The 19,435-nt window shown below is 38.7% G+C and overlaps 2 protein-coding genes across 2 annotated transcripts; one reads left to right on the top strand and one right to left on the bottom strand.

Annotated features, from left to right (window-relative positions):
- The first annotated feature begins 4,048 nt into the window (after positions 1 to 4,048).
- Positions 4,049 to 6,874, top strand: timm23 (translocase of inner mitochondrial membrane 23). The gene is made up of 7 exons (XM_004084258.4): positions 4,049 to 4,434; positions 4,561 to 4,619; positions 4,706 to 4,799; positions 5,025 to 5,109; positions 5,197 to 5,255; positions 5,625 to 5,735; positions 6,280 to 6,874. The coding sequence occupies exons 1-7, from the start codon at positions 4,329 to 4,331 to the stop codon at positions 6,396 to 6,398; spliced, it is 633 nt and encodes a 210-aa protein (XP_004084306.1). The 5' UTR covers positions 4,049 to 4,328; the 3' UTR covers positions 6,399 to 6,874.
- On the bottom strand, positions 6,870 to 10,464 carry LOC101161025 (elastase-1). The gene is made up of 6 exons (XM_004084257.4): positions 10,239 to 10,464; positions 10,055 to 10,164; positions 8,059 to 8,153; positions 7,697 to 7,977; positions 7,264 to 7,427; positions 6,870 to 7,190 (listed from the first exon to the last, which is right to left on the bottom strand). The coding sequence occupies exons 1-6, from the start codon at positions 10,414 to 10,416 to the stop codon at positions 7,011 to 7,013; spliced, it is 1,008 nt and encodes a 335-aa protein (XP_004084305.2). The 5' UTR covers positions 10,417 to 10,464; the 3' UTR covers positions 6,870 to 7,010.
- Positions 10,465 to 19,435: the final 8,971 nt, after the last annotated feature.

The following is a 19,435-nucleotide window of genomic DNA, read 5'->3' as shown; positions in this document are numbered from 1 at the left end:
TCTCTGCCCTTCCTGCTTTCATTGTGGGGCCGGCAGGGTGGGTGAATTTAAGGGAGGGGGGGGTCTGATACTGAACTTCAGGCTTGGAGTTGAGCCTGCTCTGTGACCACAGACAGTGAAGGGACATAATGTGACCACTGCTGACAATCCGCTGTACAGGAAGAAGCAGTGACTGAAACTCGCAAAGGGAGGGGGGGTATAAAGGAGAGCATGTGCAGATGAAAATGGGTGGGGGCAGAGGATGGGTGTGTACTCTTGTCTATGCTTTTCCTGTTTCCCCCCTTAAGTTGTGCGACTTTTTTTATACAGTGCAACTTTCTGAACACAGCTGGTAATGTGTTCTGCTGTCAGCTTTCACTGTTGCCAATTGTGGGGGCCCGGGGCTCCAACAGTTCAGATTGTGTGTCGTAAGACAACAGACAGGTTGATTTACATCGCCATGCATGCAGGGCATCCTCCGCATAAGGAGCCGCTCCTGATGTTCTCGTATTTGACGAACCAAGCAGCAACGGCGTTCTGTAAGCCGCCAGGAAACGGCCCAAAAGTTGTATTTCAAATCCTTCTTTCTCTGCCTTGTCCTCTTCCCATGTAAATAAGGCCAACTCCCCCGAACTCCACACACCCCTCTGAGGCACTTTAAAGACCCAACACTGTCTCCTTGTCTCCTTGGCGACCAGCTTACACTGGGGTCCTGTCGCGGCCTCTCTGTCTTTTGTGTTTGGGAGTTTAGAGACACAGAAAGGCTGAGAAAAGAGGGAGCAAAAGAGGAGAGGAAGGAAAAGTTGGTTAAAAAGACAACACAAAGATGACATCATTGCTATGTTATTCCACAACCAAGAATTTGGGTTCTGATGATGATGATGATGATTAGCCAGAGGCACAGAATGGGTGACAGCTCAGGCTGAGAGTGTGAGAGGATGGAGAGACGGAGGCCCACAGCTGAATGGGGCATTGTGGGAAAGACAGTGGGCACACTGGGCAGCAACACAGAGAACACTAACTCACACATCATGCCAGAGAGTCTGAAAACACCCACACTGGGCGACAATGGCAAACTTCATCGCTTCGCTTGGCCCCCTCTGAATACACACACACAATGACAGGGCCCGAATAAGATGCTCCGTTATTCCTGAAATCCAGAACACTAAATTCCTTCAGTTCCTCTGTCCCTTTGACTGGCAGCAGATGGCCCTGCCAGGCTGCGGTCTGCATGAGCGCATTTATTGGATTCTGCCTGGGAGTTACATCATTGCTTCAGATTCCGGGACACACCTCGATAACGTGTGACGTCACATTAACAAGGCACCTGCTGGAGATCTCTACCCTCGGGTGGAGTTTGGTTTGCATGTTCTCTCGTTTTTTTTTAAAGGTTTAAATCGCTTTGACCTGCTGTGACCTTCAGTTCAGGTAAGCATCAAGGGGTCAAACTGGCAACTTGTGCACGGACAAAATAAACTACATTCCACCTAAAGCACTTTAAAAGTACAAAAATAATTACAAAAGACAGAGAAATCAATTATAACCAAAAAACAACCCTCCTCCAAAAAAATCACCAATGACGGATAAAATAAAGTAGAGTATAAAGCGAAAATGTATAATTAAAAAACTGTGACATAGAATGTTTAAGTTAGCTAACGTTAGAGGTAAACAATATAAAATTGACTTTGGTTTTTTATAAAGGCTCTCATTGTTGATTTGGGGTCTCTGCTGCCACCTTGTGGTGAATGTGGAGAACTACATCTCCAAATGACCATAGAAGTAAAATCAAAGAATTAAAGATCAAACGTATATGTAAAAAAGACCAAACCTAAAGTTCTGTAGAGTTGTAGTGGAATTTCCCCCAAACATTGGCATGTTCTCTCTTTATTAGACAATTACAAAACCTTTTACAGTAGAGTATGTTAATATGTAGAATCCTGTTTAGGGTGTACTCCACCTTTGACCAACAGTAGCTTGGTCAGGCTCTGGTGACCCCGTAACCTCAAAAAGGATAAAGCAGGTATAGAAAATGGATAGATGGATGGATGGATGTATGGATATGCAGTATAGCCAAACTGTTTATTATAAAAAAAAAGATGATCTGGCACATTAAAGAAACAACAAACATAAAATGTAAATTCCATTGCAAAGTCAGTCTTTGATTAATAGTTCCTACCAATATATCCTAAAATGGGTAGTGAACAACAAGTTATTGAACAGCATGGTGTTTTTTCCCTTTATTTTTTGTCTATTGGTGTCATTTTGTTGATGCTTGATTTCAGTGTTTTTTTAATAAAACAATGTTTACATTGTGATTTAAATCATTCTTCTTTTATGGTATGTGAAATACTTTGGTAAGGATTGTAACTTTAAACATTAAGTTACTTATTGTCTGCTAGGTTCTGCAAACAAATTCACCAACAACATTTCTTTGGGAAATTTTGTTTTTCTTGCCCTGTAAAACTTTTGGTTCTATTATTGTGATTCTTGGTCTATTTGTACTTGCTGTCACATAATCCTGTCTCATCAGACAGACAGGTAACATTCTAACGGAACAAAAAGGAGCCAAAGTTCTTCTTTCCTTTTTTCATTCAATAATTTTTCTGGCCTAATAACCCTTGGACTAACACAAAAACCTTCAATGCGACCCCATCCAGTGTGAAACGTCAACACACTTTTGGCATATTGTCATGCCATTGGTACCACCATTCCTTCAGTATGTAAAATAGTTTTGTTTTTGTAATTTTCAAACACTTTGTCACATTGAAAGTTCACATGTTTTTCTAAGAATTTTATCAAAACTGAACAGGCATCGTGAAAATCTTACCCATTTTCCTGTAAAAATATTAGGACCTTCTAGAATATTTCATTATTGCATCGTTGTTTTTAATATCGTCTTAGCAAAATAGATGTTCACACTATTGAAATAACTTCACAATCAGACTGTGGCGTTTACTGCCACCTAAAGCATGCACATTAGCCTGAATTTTGTGATATCTGCGGTATGATCTGTCACATTGTTGTATCTATTCTTTTGTTTTTAAGAGTCAGCAGCACCTATAATGTGACAAATATCCAAATTGTTCATACATCTATCCATTTTCTGAATCTACTAAATGCCCTACAGCCTAACGGCTACACCACCATGCAGCCTCAACTTTTTTCATTGTTTAATTTTCTGGTGAGTTCAGTTTCATTTTGGATTTAGTCTGTCATTTAAGTGTGATTAAAAAAAAACACACAAAAAATATTTTGATTTATTATGGTCAGAAGTGTTTTTAGACTAGTTTACAAAGAAAAAAAACTTAATGTGAATAAATAAAATTCCGAATGAAATATCTGCATACATTTCTGTATAATCTGTCTTTTACTGAGAAACTCTGACAACATCCAACTATTTCCAACTATTTTTGTAAGATTTGGGGACTTTAAATTTAAGTATGCATTTAATGTGCATTTAAATATGTCAGTAATCCATCCATCCATCCATTTTTCAAACCCACTGAATCTTTTTTTGAAGACAATTTTGTTTGATTTCCCCCAGAACCCACACTTTTTAACAAAAAAGAAAAAAAAACATTCTAATTTCTATTATTATTATGGCCCGCAGCAGCAATCACTTATTATTATTATTATTATTATTATTATTATTATTATTATTATTATTATTATTATTATTATTATTATTATTATTATTATTATTATTATTGTTTATTATTGTTGTTATTTAAGTCACTTATAACATAAATCTTATTTTTCGTTGTTGTTTTTATCACGTACCTAATTTAAAGAAACTATAAATAAAACTATAAATTGTCGAAGTAGAGATTGTATAATTTGTCAAGTGTCTATCTACAAATAAAGTTTTTTTATTTTGAATTGCTGTTTCAAAGCAGAGAGAGAGCCTGTCGTAAAATCTTTGGTTGTTTTTCTCAAATGTTACCAAAGTTATTATCAAATATAATTAGTTTAAATAATATTTTGAGTGAATTAATTTAATATAGTAATTTTTGACGAAGTTGAGAGAAAATTCTCTCATTTTTCAGGACTTGATATTGGACGTAACATGAGTGCGACGCCGGTGATCACTTTACGGCAGAGCATGCTGTTGGAGGTCAGTGGCATGACGTCAAGGCGAGTTCTGAGCAGTAAAACACGAGTTCGATTTGATTTTGCGTTCTTAAAATTTATCGGAGGTACAGCATAAGCTTTTATAGATGTTTTATTTTAGTGAAGGTGGATCCTGGCTGCGCTTCTGAATAAAAAGCTTTATAATTTAACATAGTGCTAACGACGTTAGCCGCACAGGCTCGACTCCCTATTCCACTTGACCCTTTAACTTCACAGCCATGGATAATAATTCACAAGGATCTGGGGGATTTAAAGGAGGTCTCGGAAGTATTTTTGGAGGGGGTGCCCCAGAATACTCCAATACAGAGCTGGCTGGAGTTCCGCGTAAGTATTGTGTAAACTTGATGTACTGCTAGATAGCTGCTCTCATTCCTGAGGAAGGAACCAAAAAAACTACAGGATCAATTAAGGACTTAATCGATTATAGTTTATGTTGTCATTGATTTTCAGTGACTGGGATGAGTCCCCTGTCCCCTTACCTCAACGTGGACCCTCGATACCTGGTTCAGGTACGTTTAAACATTAGTGTTGGTTGGTGCTTTTGTGTGTATCATCATGTTTGGCGGCTCTAACTGTCAAAATGTTTGTGTTATAGGACACAGATGAGTTCATTTTACCCACTGGGGCTAATAAAACTAGGGGGAGGTTTGAGCTGGCGTTCTTCACCATTGGAGGTTCCTGTATGACAGGTGAGTAACCTTAAATTTTTACATTAAAAACGACTTTGGGGCACGTACAGTAACGAAAATAAGATACAGAACCCCATCATTAACCAGCCATCTAGATTTAATTTCATTTCTATTCTTCTGACCTCTTTTGGTAAAAAAAGACAAAACAAAAACAAAACCATCATCATAGTTTTTAAACTCCCTAATTACTTAACAATACTAATTTCTTGCTTTTTTTCACTGCAGGAGCTGCCCTGGGAGCCATCAACGGTCTTAGGATGGGTCTGAAGGAGACCAGAGATATGACGTGGTCCAAACCACGAAATGTTCAGTAAGTTAACAGAGAGCAGGCTACAAATTCGTTTTGCACCCAAAAATGCGCCTTTTTTCTTCTAATTTGTACCTGTTTTGCCATCAGAATTCTTAATATGGTAACCAGACAAGGGGGATCATGGGCCAACTCTCTAGGCTCTGTTGGTAAGACTTACAGTTAGAGCTTGGGGGTTTTACGCTTTCATATTTCTTTGCCTCCTGTCATTTTTGAATGTCTTTTTGATAATATTCCCATCAAATCATTAGAAATTTTTAGTAAAATGCAGCCAAAATAAGTGTGGGCATTGTTAAATATGGCCTTCTGTGTGGCTACATTATTACTCAAGATGTCCCTGCTTAGGGAGGGACAGAATTCTTTTGTTTAGCTGCTTTCTGATACTTTTTCTGTAGTCGTCATGCATGTTCTTTTGTTGAGTAGAGTCACCACCTCAAGGTTAATCTCTTCAGAGGTTCAGGAAAGAAAGCTAGAACATCTGTGATGATGTTTTAATATGTATTTCTTTATTTTTTTAGCCTTGTTGTACAGTGTTTTTGGTGTGGCGATAGAGAAGGCCAGAGGAGCAGAGGATGACATCAACACAATGGCTGCCGGCACATTAACAGGAATGCTCTTTAAATCTGCAAGTAGGTGTTTTTCTGTTAATGAATCCAATTTGTTTTGTGGTACAGCGTTCCCTCGCTAGATTCACCTTGAAGCTGTTTCCTGGATTTTTTAAGCACAATTGTGCACATTGTGTTCTGCGTCCCGATTGGCTGTAGACCTTGTCAGTCAATCTCTTCCATGCTGTGTCTCCTGTCCAGAGTGCAGCTTTCCAAAGCTTCATAAATCTATCCTCATGCTCAGATCTTTGTTTTCATTCTATGATTCATTTTTCACGAAGGTTTGAATTTCTGAGTTTAAACAAGAAAAAAAAAGTGTGAAAATGTTCATGTCTGTCTCAGAAAAGTGTGGGGATGAGTTTTATATCCGTAAAATGTAAAGCTTAAAACATTTACAGGGTTATTAAAAAACATTATTTTAGGTTTTTAGAACTCAAATGAATAAAATTATTGCAGATTATTTAAATTTCTTTTTACTTGTACATAGTCCTGATTATCTTCTTTAGTGAAATATTTTCTGAGGTCCTCAGTATTTGGGATCTTTTTTTTCTTTTCTCTGTGCTCTCAGGCGGACTGAAGGGTGCAGCCCGCGGAGGCCTGCTTGGTTTGGCGTTGTCTGGAGCTTATGCCGTTTACAACAACTGGGACCATCTCACCGGCTCCTCCTCATCCTCGCGACTATACTAAACTCCCATGTCCTCATTTCGTCACTTGAGGTCAAAATGTGGATGGAGGACGCAGCCTTCAGCCACAGACTGCAGGGAACTCCTAAAGGAAGGAAACCAAGAAACCCACGAGCATTCTGGGAGTCTGAAGATGGTTGTAAAATAAGTTAAGGAAAAACATGGACTCAATTCCACATTTTTGTGTTTATCTTGTTATGTTCTATTACTGTTCTGTTTAGAATCCCACGTCAGGGTTTATTATTTGTTATAAGGTTGTTTTTGAAGCCTTTTCAGTCTTTGATGCTAGGTTTTAAAAATCATTAAACGGATGACGGATGAGGGGGAATCCTGTTTTTGTCATGGCTTCTTTGTGATTTCCAAACTCGGATCAAAGCCTTATTATCCGTTTTTTTTAATTGATGTATTATAAAGCAGTGAGAATCATCAAAAGCTGTATTGGAACATATATTATGAACTAAAATAAAACCATAAATGTTTCTTTTTTGTTTATATTGTTTTTATACCTCAAAGGGATGCAGACAGATAAATACAAAGAGTAACAAAAGGGATTTTGCGAAGCTGCATTTACATCAGGAAGTGTCTTCTGCAGAACAGGAGGAAACTTTGAGTTGGTTCAGTGCAGGAAAAAGTCCCTGATGCGAGTCGCCTCAATCCATGGGATGTAGGTGGCTGTGCGGGTGAACACGCTGGGTTTATTCTCAACGGTGCAGCCGATGGGGCCGAAGCTCACCACTCCATGCACCTCCCAGCGGTCTCGGTCCAGCTGGCAGAGCAGAGGACCCCCAGAGTCGCCCTGGGAGAGGAGGAAAGAAAACAGTGAAGGTACTTTTCCTGGTCTGAACATCACCAGTGGCTGGAAGGCTTACCTGGCAGGCAGCAGGTGGGTCCTCTGTGTCTCTGAATCCGGCGCAGATCATAGAGTCTCTGACACGGTCACCCCAGAATTTCTTCTGCCGGCAGGTTTTGAAGTCGATGATTGGCAGACGGGCTTGATTCAACGCTTCTGCCAGGGAGACGTTGTCCTTCCCACCTGGGATGTGTTAAAACAAAATGTCAACACTTGAAAAGTATACAAAAAAGTCATTTCAGAAACAAGATTTTATTGAAAATGTTTAAAATGTTCTGTTTTTGTAGTATTATTATATGCATATTTTTCCTTTTTTGATTGTACATGTGTTAAAAATCATTTCTGATTTAGATTTTTTAAAAATAATTATCATACTAATGGGAAACTTTAACGCTTCGATTTGTCAAGTCAATTTGGTAACTTGTAGTCTTCCTCCCAAACCCTCGTCTCACCGCGGGTGTCTCCCCAGCCCGTGACCCAGCAGTAGTGTCCTGGTCTGAGGCCGGTCTGCTTGCGCGGCAGGCAGGCGTAACGGATGAAGTTTGATGGTGGGATGTCCGTGCCGGCCTTCACCAGGGCGATGTCGTAGTCCAGCTCACTGTGGGTGGGGTAGCGGAAGCTTTCATGCCGATAGATCCTTTTGACGGGGAAGATCCTCTCTGCGGTCTCAGAACGCTTCAGCTGGTGCTTCCCCAGCACGATCCTCCAGCTCCCAGCATCCTCAGCTTTCCCCCTGAGGACAAATAAAGAGGTGATGTTTGACCTGTACAAACATCAGAGGCATTCCAGATGTGCTGTCAGGTGTTTTTCGTACTTCTGGAAGCAGTGAGCTGCTGTAAGGACCCAGTTCTTATGGATGAGAGTCCCTCCACAGACATGAACGTAATGTTTGCTCCCTCTGGGACGAACCTGTGGGGCAAAACAAATGTCCTCCTTATTGATGGTGACAATTATAGAGCTGATTCTACAGATCAGTTCAGGACCTATTTCCTCATTCTTCCGTTTTCATCATCTGATATCCACAGAAAAAGATTTTCCAAAATGAACCTGGGTATTAGAGGGATTTTTTTTCTGTGCTCATAAGTGATTCCTACAACTTTGTTTTTGTGCGTACATTTCTTAAATCTAACTGTCTTGAAGCATTCACAACAAGCTGACAGTTCAAAGGTTCTGGTGACATGTCTGCGTCTATTCTGTTCCCAGAAAATGAAACATGCAGACAAGAGTCAAAGCAAAATTAAACATAGGAGGCCCCAACACACAACCCTGGGTTGTCTGCAAAAATGCAATGGGATAAAAGTTTTTTTCCTAACTCCACATCTTGACCTCGTTTTTACTAACTATGATACATGTTCGCAGTAAGAAATGCTTCAAACTATGAAATTAAAAACTTTTGTTGCCAGGAAATCTTCATAAAACAACGTTGTATTTAAGCTTTCAGTACTTGGAAAATGAATTTACCAAGAAAATGTGTGGAGCCACAGAAATTGTAACTTTGTTTTCATCCCTGGCCAGTTCCACCAGCCTTTTTTTTTAGTACTTTAGCTGCACCAACGTCCATAGAACATTTCTGTCTAACCTTAACTTTATTTTCATCAGGATGAAAAGAAAGTGTTAAGTCAAGAGTCATGTACTAATGAGGCCACAGCCAACAGTCTTGGTTACTTGTTAGGGCTTGAATTGGTGCCCACTACAGAGGTCAGTCTGCATTCCAATGAAGACACCTGAGCATACTTATAGTTGTGGTCTTTGTTGTTTTTTTATTGAATAGATTCTTTTCAGGTCTAATTTACCATTGAAAGACTTTTTACTCTGCAGACTCGTTGAGGAAGACATGGAGTTAAGTGCTGCTTCAAGGACACGTTGGAATTTGGAGTGTCAGAGTCTAGATCTGAACGTCAAACCTTTCAGAATCAGTCAGAAACATACTTTTTTCACAGTTTTGGCACTTTTGACTGAAAAAAAAAAAGATTTTTAAGCACAAAACGCTCCCAAAAGCACCTTTTGTCATTTGTAGTTCAAAACAAGTGTTATTCATGGTCACATTGTATGTTTCAAAGTCCAAACGATTTTTAAGCATAAATCGCTGTCAAAAGCACGTTTTAAGACAGAAAATTAATCTAGCTTTATAGCAAAAAAAGGCGTACTAACTACTGTTTATAATAGTGTAAGACAAGATAAGAAAAAGACAAGATGAGGTTATTTGCTGAAGAAAGCAGAAACCCTCTACAAATTGTCCTCACATTTTTTAAAGGTCAGAAATGTGTGTTTTATTTTTTGTAGCTTCAAGTTCACACATGGATTCTGATGTGGGACAGTGCAGAAAAATTAAAGTTATGTCTATTTTACAGCAAATGACAAATAGTAATAATTAGTTAAAGGTAAAACATGTCCTTTCAAGATTATACCTTTTAAACTTTTAAAAGAATCAAGCAATTTGAACCAAACTCTGCAAAGATAATTTGCTCCACAAAAACGTAAGTATTAAGTTTTATTCTAATCTTGATTGAAATTAACTTTGATTCAGAAACACCTTAAGCCCCACGGACACGTTAGCTAACAAACCTCTAAACTATTTTTTTGGCAATTTTGCTAAATAGTAAGAAATTATCAATGCTATTTTGTTATAAAATGTTAAAGTTGACCAATTATCCAATTTTTATAAGTCCTCCCTGAATTTGCAAACTGAGATGATCTGCCTCCTCTGTCAAAATCTGCTCACAGAGGCTTTGAAACTTTAAAGAAAAAAAGAAATCAGCAGAGCTAAAATGCACCCAAAACCAACTTTGTTTACTACTTTGTGTGCTTACCTGCAAAGAGACTTGCCAGGGCCAGGAGTGAGGTCGGGCTTCATTCCCAGACACAATCCTCTCGGCCATGTTGGGCTTAAAGTAGGCCATACCACAGTCCTGAGGCCAATCTAAAGGAGAGATGCACCCCGCTGATGATACAGAATTACACCAAAACGAGTTCTTAAAGGTCTAATGCTCTTACCCAGGTGGAGGATTTTGTGCTCTGGTTCCTGTCCAGCATTGAGAGTGAATGCAGCTGCAGGCCGGGATGCCTTGCTCAACAGCAGCAGCAGCAGCAACAGAGGCAGAGGCCAAGACAGAGGAGGTCCTGGTACAGCCATGGTTTTTTCCACAGAATCACCAGCAGGTTCACATCTCATGCTATTTATACCAGGTAGAGAGCACAGGCAGATGTACACAAACAGGTACAGTACCAACACAACAGCACACCTCCAGGGACAAAGAGCCGCGTCACAACAAAGGCGAAGCGCTGGATAGTTCTCCAGTAGCTTTGAGTTTCCACTGCAGCTGAGAAAAAAAGGGGATTTTGGGAAGTCCCATCAGCACTTTCACACACACACAAGGACTCACCGCACACTGACATGTACATAGGACAAAAGCAAAACTGTACTGACACAAAATTCACGTCACGTCACGTGATATTAGCCCCAAATCTATAAATCTGGCTCTTTAAAATATAACTGAGTCTAAAAATAAATCAATTAAGAAAACTGTTTTAGGTTGGCTTTTATCTGCAAGGTTAGACCTAAACAAACAAAAAGAGCTTATTCCATTCAGAAAAAAGTTTGCATAGATTACTGCATCCTTTGTGACTATGACCAACATCTCTATAACCTCATTGCTGTAAGCTGCTTGTCAGTGAATGTCTCAGTTTTTGTTGGATCCGTCTCCTGGCTCATGGAGGGATCATTGTGACTCAGCTTGAGCTGCTTCAAACCTAAAATTGCTAAGTTCTTCAGCCACAAGCAAACACATAACCAAACTACTATTGCCTGTTGGATGTTTAAATTGCTACTAAAAAGCACCAAATATCAACTGCAGGGGTCTGCAACGTTCAACACTCAAAGAGCCATTCAGGTCAATGTCTCACGAAAAGCAACCCAGTAGGAGCAAAAAAAACTGTACTTTTGTGTTTACAAAATGACAAAAATGATTTGTATTTTTGCTTATATTAGTATTATCAGAAATATAAATAAACTGTTGTCTTGTTGCTTAAATAAAGTATTATCATTATTAGATTTTTTTCAAAATGTAAAATAGTTTATAACTTTTGAAGTGAGGTATGAGGCGCTTGAAAATTTGTCAAAATCTTCTGCATTGGTAATCTACTTAGCCACACCCCTGGGTGGATTGTTGGAGCATTGTGGGTAATGTAGTCAGGAGTGAAGAGTCAGGTGGGGTGACATACACAGTATTGAAACTGTTTGTGAACAAGTTGAAAGAAAGGACACTTTTATGACTGTTTTGTTTTCTTTGATGTGCCGTACAGTCCCAAAAAAGAAATTACTTTTTACAATTAAAAGCATTTTATTTTTTCAAGCCTCAGGTTGCAGACCCCTGATTTAAACAAAAAAACTGCAAGTAAAAGTATTTTTTTTTTGTTTTGTTTTTGAAAAAGTGAATGGATTGGATAGAGTTGATTTAATATTTTCATACCAAAATTCTTTCATGTGGTTACAAGATGCTTTGAAAATGTCTTTCATTATTTTTGTTAAAAAGATTTAGCTGGATCAAAGTTCCATAAGAGGGCTGGAGTGGATTTTAGAGGCTTACTCCAAACCCTGAAACCTGATGGTTATGGTTTGTGAAAACTATTGGATGTTTGGATCAAAGCGTTTCTTAGATACTTTCTTTAAAACTCAAGAAAATTACACATTTCTACAGCAGAAACATAAAAAGTAAAAGAGTGCCCTAATACCTTGCTTGCCCGTCAAATAATGAATGAACTTTTGTCTATTTATTTTTTTACTTTACACAATTTAAGGTTTTTGTAAGAATAACTGAGTGTTTCGGTTTTTTAAATAATTATGAAAACATGCATTAAAAGCAAATATTTTTAGACTTTTTTTTTTCTGAAAGTGTAAAAATACCTAAATAGATGCTAATTAGCAGCCACAGCATTGAAAATCCAACAACAACAGAAGCCTCGGGTGAGTTGGGCTTTTTCTGCTGTGGTGAATGAAAGAGAATGTGCCCGCTCTTCTGAATAGCAGCCCTTGAATGGTCAAATGTCATCGTGGTTCACCAAGTTTACAACCTTGTGTGTTTCTGTGGCTTGTTTTTGTAAAAGTGTAGCTTTGGTTTTGAGACACGGAGCAGCTTTTAAATCTATCAAATTGATTTGATAGATTTGATTTTGATTTTGATTTATTGATTTATTTCAAGCATTGTAGTCAAACCAATTAAAAACATTACTTTTGCTTAATTAAATATGGTGATCATTAACTGAAGTATAAGTAGAGCTTGATTTATTGCTTGAAAATGACTGGGAAGAAGCGAATTTATATAATCCCACCCCTCCTTGTATTATTAATTATTAATATAATATATTAATATTAATTGTATAATTTATTTTCTTTGAAAAAAAAGACATTTAAAGGGGAAGAGATCACAAATTCTGACAATAATGGAGACAAACCTTTTTTTAGATTCTTCATTAAACACTTAAAGACCATAAGTATGTTTGTATTCTAAGAAAACCCAATATTACATGCAGAAAACTCCCTGGTTCAGTAACTTATTAAAACACGTAGATTTTCAAGTTTTCATTTCCAATTTGAAAGATTTTTTCTTTTTTTCAGTATTTTCATCTTTAGAATCCTCTTATATTACTTATTCTTAACCCTTTAAATGCCCGCTTAACCAAATGGCAGAGCAAATTAAGAAAGCATATTCAAAACATAGATTGTGTAATAAGAAGGTAACAAGAAGCAGAAATGGGGTTAACGAAGGTTGATGGTCAGAAAAACTAAAGCTCCAAAGCCCTAAAAGTTTGATTGATTTAAATACATTAAGACTAATAGTTCTGTTCTACTCAAGCAGCTCAAACAATATAAAATGTTCACAAAAAATGCAAAACTTTGTGAGAATTTAAATAGAGTTTTTCAGAAATTATTAGGTTATGAAAAAATGAAAGAATAAAAGGATATTTTGATTAAATGTTTTCCTGTTTTAAGAAATGTTCGAGTTGTTTAATTAGACTTTAACTGCGGTGAAAATGAAAAGTTTTGGTTTACCATCCTCCTCCTCGTCAGAGTCAGAGGACAGAGCTGGTCCTCAAGAGAAGCCCTTTCTGTCCTGATCCATGATGACTTCAGTCCAGCAGACTCCAGCGCTGTGAATGGTTGAGACTATAGAGACATTACATGTCCTCGGCAGAAACCGGCTCAGTCTCCTAGGTCTCGTCTGCTTCAAGGACATCAGGCTCAGGGGACAACTTGAACTTTAAAACTAATCACCAAATTATTCCTCAAGCTTTGGATGTCTGCAGATGCGTAATGACTATGTTCCGTTGAAAAAACAGCAAAAATAACCCAGTTGTTGGAAAGTGGCTTTGCAAAGTCTGAGGCTCACAACGTGAAGAGGCAAGCTAAATCCCTCCAGAGTCCGTGCAGATTAACCCTTGTGCTATCCTAGGCACTTTAACATTGGGAGTTGGGTCATCTAGACCCACTAGACAATGCTCTGAACCCTTTTTCTTCAATGATTTGTGATCTTCACTGGTGTCCATGGATTACATGAAATCTTTCCACCTTTGTCATGGTAGGGAGAACACGTCAATGCAAGGGTGGGGTCATCTAAGATAGCACAAGGGTTAAATCTAACATCAGCTGTGCAGCAAACTCACACAATGGAACAACTCTCTTATCTCTGAACCTTTTATAGCTGACAGAAAGAAGAGAATAAAACAGAGCATCTGTAAACGTTTATAGCACGTCAAGCTCACTGACTGTATAAGACAACTGGACTGGACTGGACAAACTGTCAATCAAGTGTTTTAAACCTTCAATGTGAGACCACATACTTTTATTTTGTCTTCTGATTGGTTGGTTTATAATTTGAATAACTAGGGTCACTCGGTCCATTTCTCACATATAGTCAATAATTAAGCTCAAGTTCAAAGATTACATGAAATCTTAGAAATAACTCTAGTTTAAAGACACTGTCCCGGTCATCTGGTGGACTTTCCTTTTAAAAGACTCAAACATATTTTGCAACAACTTCACATTATTCAGCTTTAGAACTCTTCCTTGTCTGACATCTTACTTACCTGAAATGTAACCTGATAATGTCAAAAGAAAAAATAATAATAAAATAAAATAAAATAAAACACTAACTGAGACGGTGGTTTCTGTTCTTTCCCCCCAAACTTGCTTTTTCACCATACATGTCTTTAAACTGCCAGTTGCATGAATAATCTATCAGGTTAAGATGTAAATTACCCTTTGCTTGAACCATAGCGTTGACCTAAGTGAAAAAACTTTGTTTTAGACTGTGATGCTCTCAAAAAGGTCAACAGAAAAGCAGCTTTGAGCACAAAGCGTGTTTTTATTAAGTTGCACAGGTCAGGTCAGTGTGGTTATAGCTGCTCCAGTACATCAGGACACAATAATTATGCAACACTGTGAGAACCAAACACAATGCATCTATAATCACTGCTGCTTTGGACTTTCAACACTGTTGTCAGCAGTTGAACCAACATTGATGAACAGGTTGCAACAAATACAGGCAGAAAAAAGGAAAATAATAGGAGGATGTGCACATTTTTGTTTCACTTTTCCTGACCTCATTTTATGTTGAAAAAAAAAGGAACCATATAATAATACAGCAATGAAACACACAAAATAAAATGAAAATACAGAAAAAAAACATTTTTTCCCATAACAGGAGTCCCTGAGAGGTTTCATTCTCATACTAAATAGATAGTTACATTAATACAACAGCAGTAAAATTAGGCCTGGCGGCACATTTTCACTCATCAAATCCATATAAAGCTTTTCAAACTTGTCAATGAAGTCACATCTTTTACTTAGCTGCTCTGAATTCACATTTAAACAAGTCCTTATAGCGATGATTAAAAACCAAATACAAAGATTAAAGCTGCGAGTGGCGTTTTATGGCCCACGAGTCGCTACACGCCCCTCACTCTCCTCCACTGTCCCTGCCACCCTGATCAGAGGTGCATGTGACAAATTCACTATAATAAAAAAAACACATTTTTCAAGATGGCAGCTTTTCTGTTGGCTTTATCTCCCTAGCAACCATTTTATTTTTTGGTTGCCTGGCAGTGATGAACAGGTCTTTGTCATTTTCAGAAGAATCTGCAAAAGTACATTTTTGGATTGCATTTCCTTGTTAACGACACCCACATTCCTAATATGTTCATAACATATGTCATTTTGTTTCCTTCAGCTTTATCTTATGATTCATGAACTCCATTATCGCAATATTGTGGTAAAAAAGGTGAGCAAATATCACTTTTGTGAGCTCACCACGCGAACAGTGTTAAAACTCTACAAAGTCTAAAACCAACAAATGATCTTTGAGGAGTTGTGAGGCAATAGATCAAAATCCCGTAGAGAGCTTTACATTTGTGCTGGACCTAACTGGGATTTTTGTTAAAAACTATATATTTTGACATTCATCCGAATGTCAAAGGTCAACGAAACTTCGGTTGTGATTGTAGACTTAACCTGGTAGTGGATGCATGAAATTCCAAACAAAAGTGTTCTTTTCCTATATTGTGCAAAGATAAAAAAATCGCAAAATTGCAAACTCTCCACAAAATGACTGACAAGTCATAGGTCGTGTGGCCATCCCATAATAATTTTAAAACTTCCATTGGTTATCCCAACATGTGTGTTTTTGGTTTTGTTCGTGGATAATTTTTTTAACACCATAAGATTTTTTTATTTTGGGCTGCACGGTGGCGCAGTGGTTAGCGCTCTTGCCTCACAGCAAGAAGGCCCCTGGTTCAAGTCCCAGCTGGGGGACATGAAAAACACAACATCAATGGGGGACCTTTCTGTGTGGAGTTTGCATGTTCTCCCCGTGCATGTGTGGGTTTTCTCTGGGATCTCCGGCTTCCTCCCACCGTCTGAAAACATGCTACATAGGTCGATTGGCAACTCTAAATTGTCCGTGAGTGTGAATGGATGTGTGATTGAGGATATTCCACCCTGCAACAGACTGGCGACCAGTCCAGGGCATCCCTTGCCTACGCCCAAGTGGCCGGAATAGGCTCCGGCAACCCTGTGACCCCGAAAGGGAATAAACGGTTAAGAAGATAAATGAAAAAGATTTTTTTTGCCTCATTCAGAATGGTCGGACCAGGAATAGACACACAAAGTGTTTGGGTAATCCACCTTATAAGAGACAGAAATAGCAAGAATATTATAGATAAGCTCTGCATTCGGTGAACAGACGCCTCCAAAACTGACCATCGATGTGGACGGGGACCTGTTTACCCCCTAAAAAAACAACAATTGACAACAATTGAATCACACAAATTGTCACATTTGCGTCTCCTTTTGTGAGACAGAAGCAGTACGCTCACTACTGTCGGGGCTGCAGTCAGTTAACAGTGGAACCAGGAGAGGCACATTGCTCTTCAAGTGTGGGTGACCCTAGTTGACACCAGGTAACTGAGCCTGAGAAGGAGAAGGAAAGGTGGAGAAGCAGAAATCATCAAACCAAAACATTTCCTAAGAAAAAAAAATACAAATAATGCCAAAAGACAAAAAGACACTGGTTCTAGATAAAGGTTCTTGCTTTGTCGCAATCTTCCAAAAACCTGGGCACATTACTGCCTATGAGCTTAACCCTTGTGCTATCTTATGACCCCACCCTTACATTGACGTGTTCTCCCTACCATGACAAAGGTGGATAAAGGTAGAGAGGATTTCATGTAATCCATGGACACCAGTGAAGATCACAAATCATTGAAGAAAAAAGGTTCAGCGCACTGTCTGGTGCAGGGGTATTCAATTAAAATTCAAAAAGGTCCAGTTACTAAGTTACTAAGGTCCGGATCTTATGTTTTCACTTAACATAATGTACCCTTATGTTAATAAAATCAATAACGCACATACATTTCTATATAATTTATTGTTACATTTCAAGTGTTTTCAAAGTAATATGCTTTTAACATACCGAAAAGTCTGAACTTGTATGGTACTTGAATGGAAAACAATACCGTAGTTCTCTTTACTACATGTCAAGTAACAGACACTGACATTATTCTGAATAACATAAATAAAAAGTGCAAACACAGCTTTGAGCAGCCTGAACTTAGGGCCTATTTCAAGTAATGTAAAACATTCAGAATCTTTTGAATAAAATAAAAGTGCTTTAATCTTTGAGCTGAGACATTTGAGCTGCCACCTTTTTAAAACATGAACTACATTTTAAATAAAATAACACAGGAAACTTTTCAGGTAAAATAGAACAGGGCAGAATTTACTGAATAAAAAAAGTGCAGAACTTTGAGCAGCTCCCTTTTTCATCTCTCCTTTCAACCTTTCCTTACTCCCTTTCAATCTTTCTTTCCTAGTGAGAGAAATGAGCATGTAACTGTCCTGCCAGCAGTTTGAATCTTGGCTTAAATGGGGTTAGTGCAAGTCTCATGCTCATGTGGAGATGCTCATTGGTGAGCCTAGAACGGTACTTTGTTTTAATAATATTCATTGACGAGAAAGCTGTCTCACAGCTGTAAGTTGATCCAAACATGGTTAAGGTGTGTAGTGCTACTTTGGTTAGACCAGGGAACATCGTTTCTGGCACAATCTGTAACCAGAAAGTAGCAGAGTCAGTTGTTTCAAAATGCCTTCTTAGAGCAACATCTGCTTGCAATTCAGTGAGCTCTAACTGTAAAGATCCAGGATGTGCCCACTTGAAGGTCTGTGTCACCGCCTTTGAAAATCCTCTGATTTCTCTGATAAGGAATGGATTCTCAATTAGCAGGAGGAGCTGGTGTCCAAGGTTGAAGCAGTCAAATCGTTGACAGAAGTTTCCAATCAGCTTGTCTATGAAGCCGACATAAGGGGAAATGTCTCTCTCACCCTGAATTTGTTCACGCATTTGTGGGAAATGCTCACAATCTGCTTGGAGATCTTCTTTGAAAATGTCCAGCTTAATCTGGAATGAGCGGACAGTTTTCATCAAATCGCAGATAGAATTTTTCTGACCCTGCAGCTTTAAATTGAGCTCATTAAGGTGTCCTGTGATGTCCACCAAAAAAGCCACCACATCCATCTTGTGCTGATCTTGCAAAAAGTTTGCAAACTGTGTTGCTTTTTGACTCTTGAGCTGCTGTAAGAAAGCAGCTATTTCCTTTCGGATGGACCAGAAGCGTTCCAGTGCATTGCCTTTACTCAGCCATCTCACGTTGTTGTGGAGTAGTAGGTCATTCGCATCTGCATCCATTTCCTTCAAAAATTCTCTCAGCAGTCGATGCTGATGGGATGAGGATGCCCTCAGGACGTTTATACGTTTCATCATGGTATTCATTACTTCAGCAAATTTTTCAGACAGAATGGCACAGAGAACAGTCTGATGTATGATACAGTGGTAGGCTGTGAGATCAGGGTTGTCTTGTTTCAACAGCCCCCTTCTCTCTCCCAACCATGGCAGGTGCACCATCTGTGGTGACTGACACTACTTGCTTCAGATTAATCTTTCTTTTTGTGAGCATCTCCTTTATCCCCTCATATATATCCTCTCCTCTTGTGTGTGTCTCAAGTGGTGTTGAACCTAACATGTCCTCACACATCTCTTTCTTCTCTTTGTGAGGAAATCTCACATACACCAAAAGCTGGGCATTATCCGTTACATCTGTGGACTCATCAATGGCTAAGGATATGCATACTGCGTTCTGAACAGCTGCATCAAGCTGTGCCAGCACATCCTCTGCTAATAGTTCAGTTTTTCTAGTTGTTGTTGTAGCTGACAATGGGATTTTTTTTATTTTTTCACACACGTCATCTTTTAGTTTACCGTCAAGTAAGGTTTCTGCAGCCGCATTTAAGCACTCCTTTACAACTGTTACATCGCCGAATGCTTTCTTGTGTTGCGCCAAAATCCACGCGATCTTTAACGAACACTCATTTGCACGTTGCTGCCCGGTAAATGCATGCATGATGACACGAGTAGACCTGTCATACTGTGCTTTCAATTCGATGATTTTACTTGCCCTCACTGCGGACTTCTGCTGGTACATTTCCTCAAACGACCCGTGTGACGCTTAACGTTGCCACTTTTGATTAACGCCACATTTTCACAGCATGTGAGAAACAAAGGTTTAGAACTGGCTGCAGGCAGAATAAACATGTATTTGTCCGTCCATTCATCTCTAAAAGTTCGGTTTTCAGCATCTACTTT

The sequence above is a fragment of the Oryzias latipes genome, chromosome 19, assembly GCF_002234675.1.
Source record: "Oryzias latipes chromosome 19, ASM223467v1".
Lineage (NCBI taxonomy): Eukaryota > Metazoa > Chordata > Actinopteri > Beloniformes > Adrianichthyidae > Oryzias > Oryzias latipes.
The sequence above is the reverse complement of the archived record's forward strand: the minus strand, read 5'-3'. Positions and strand labels throughout refer to the sequence as shown.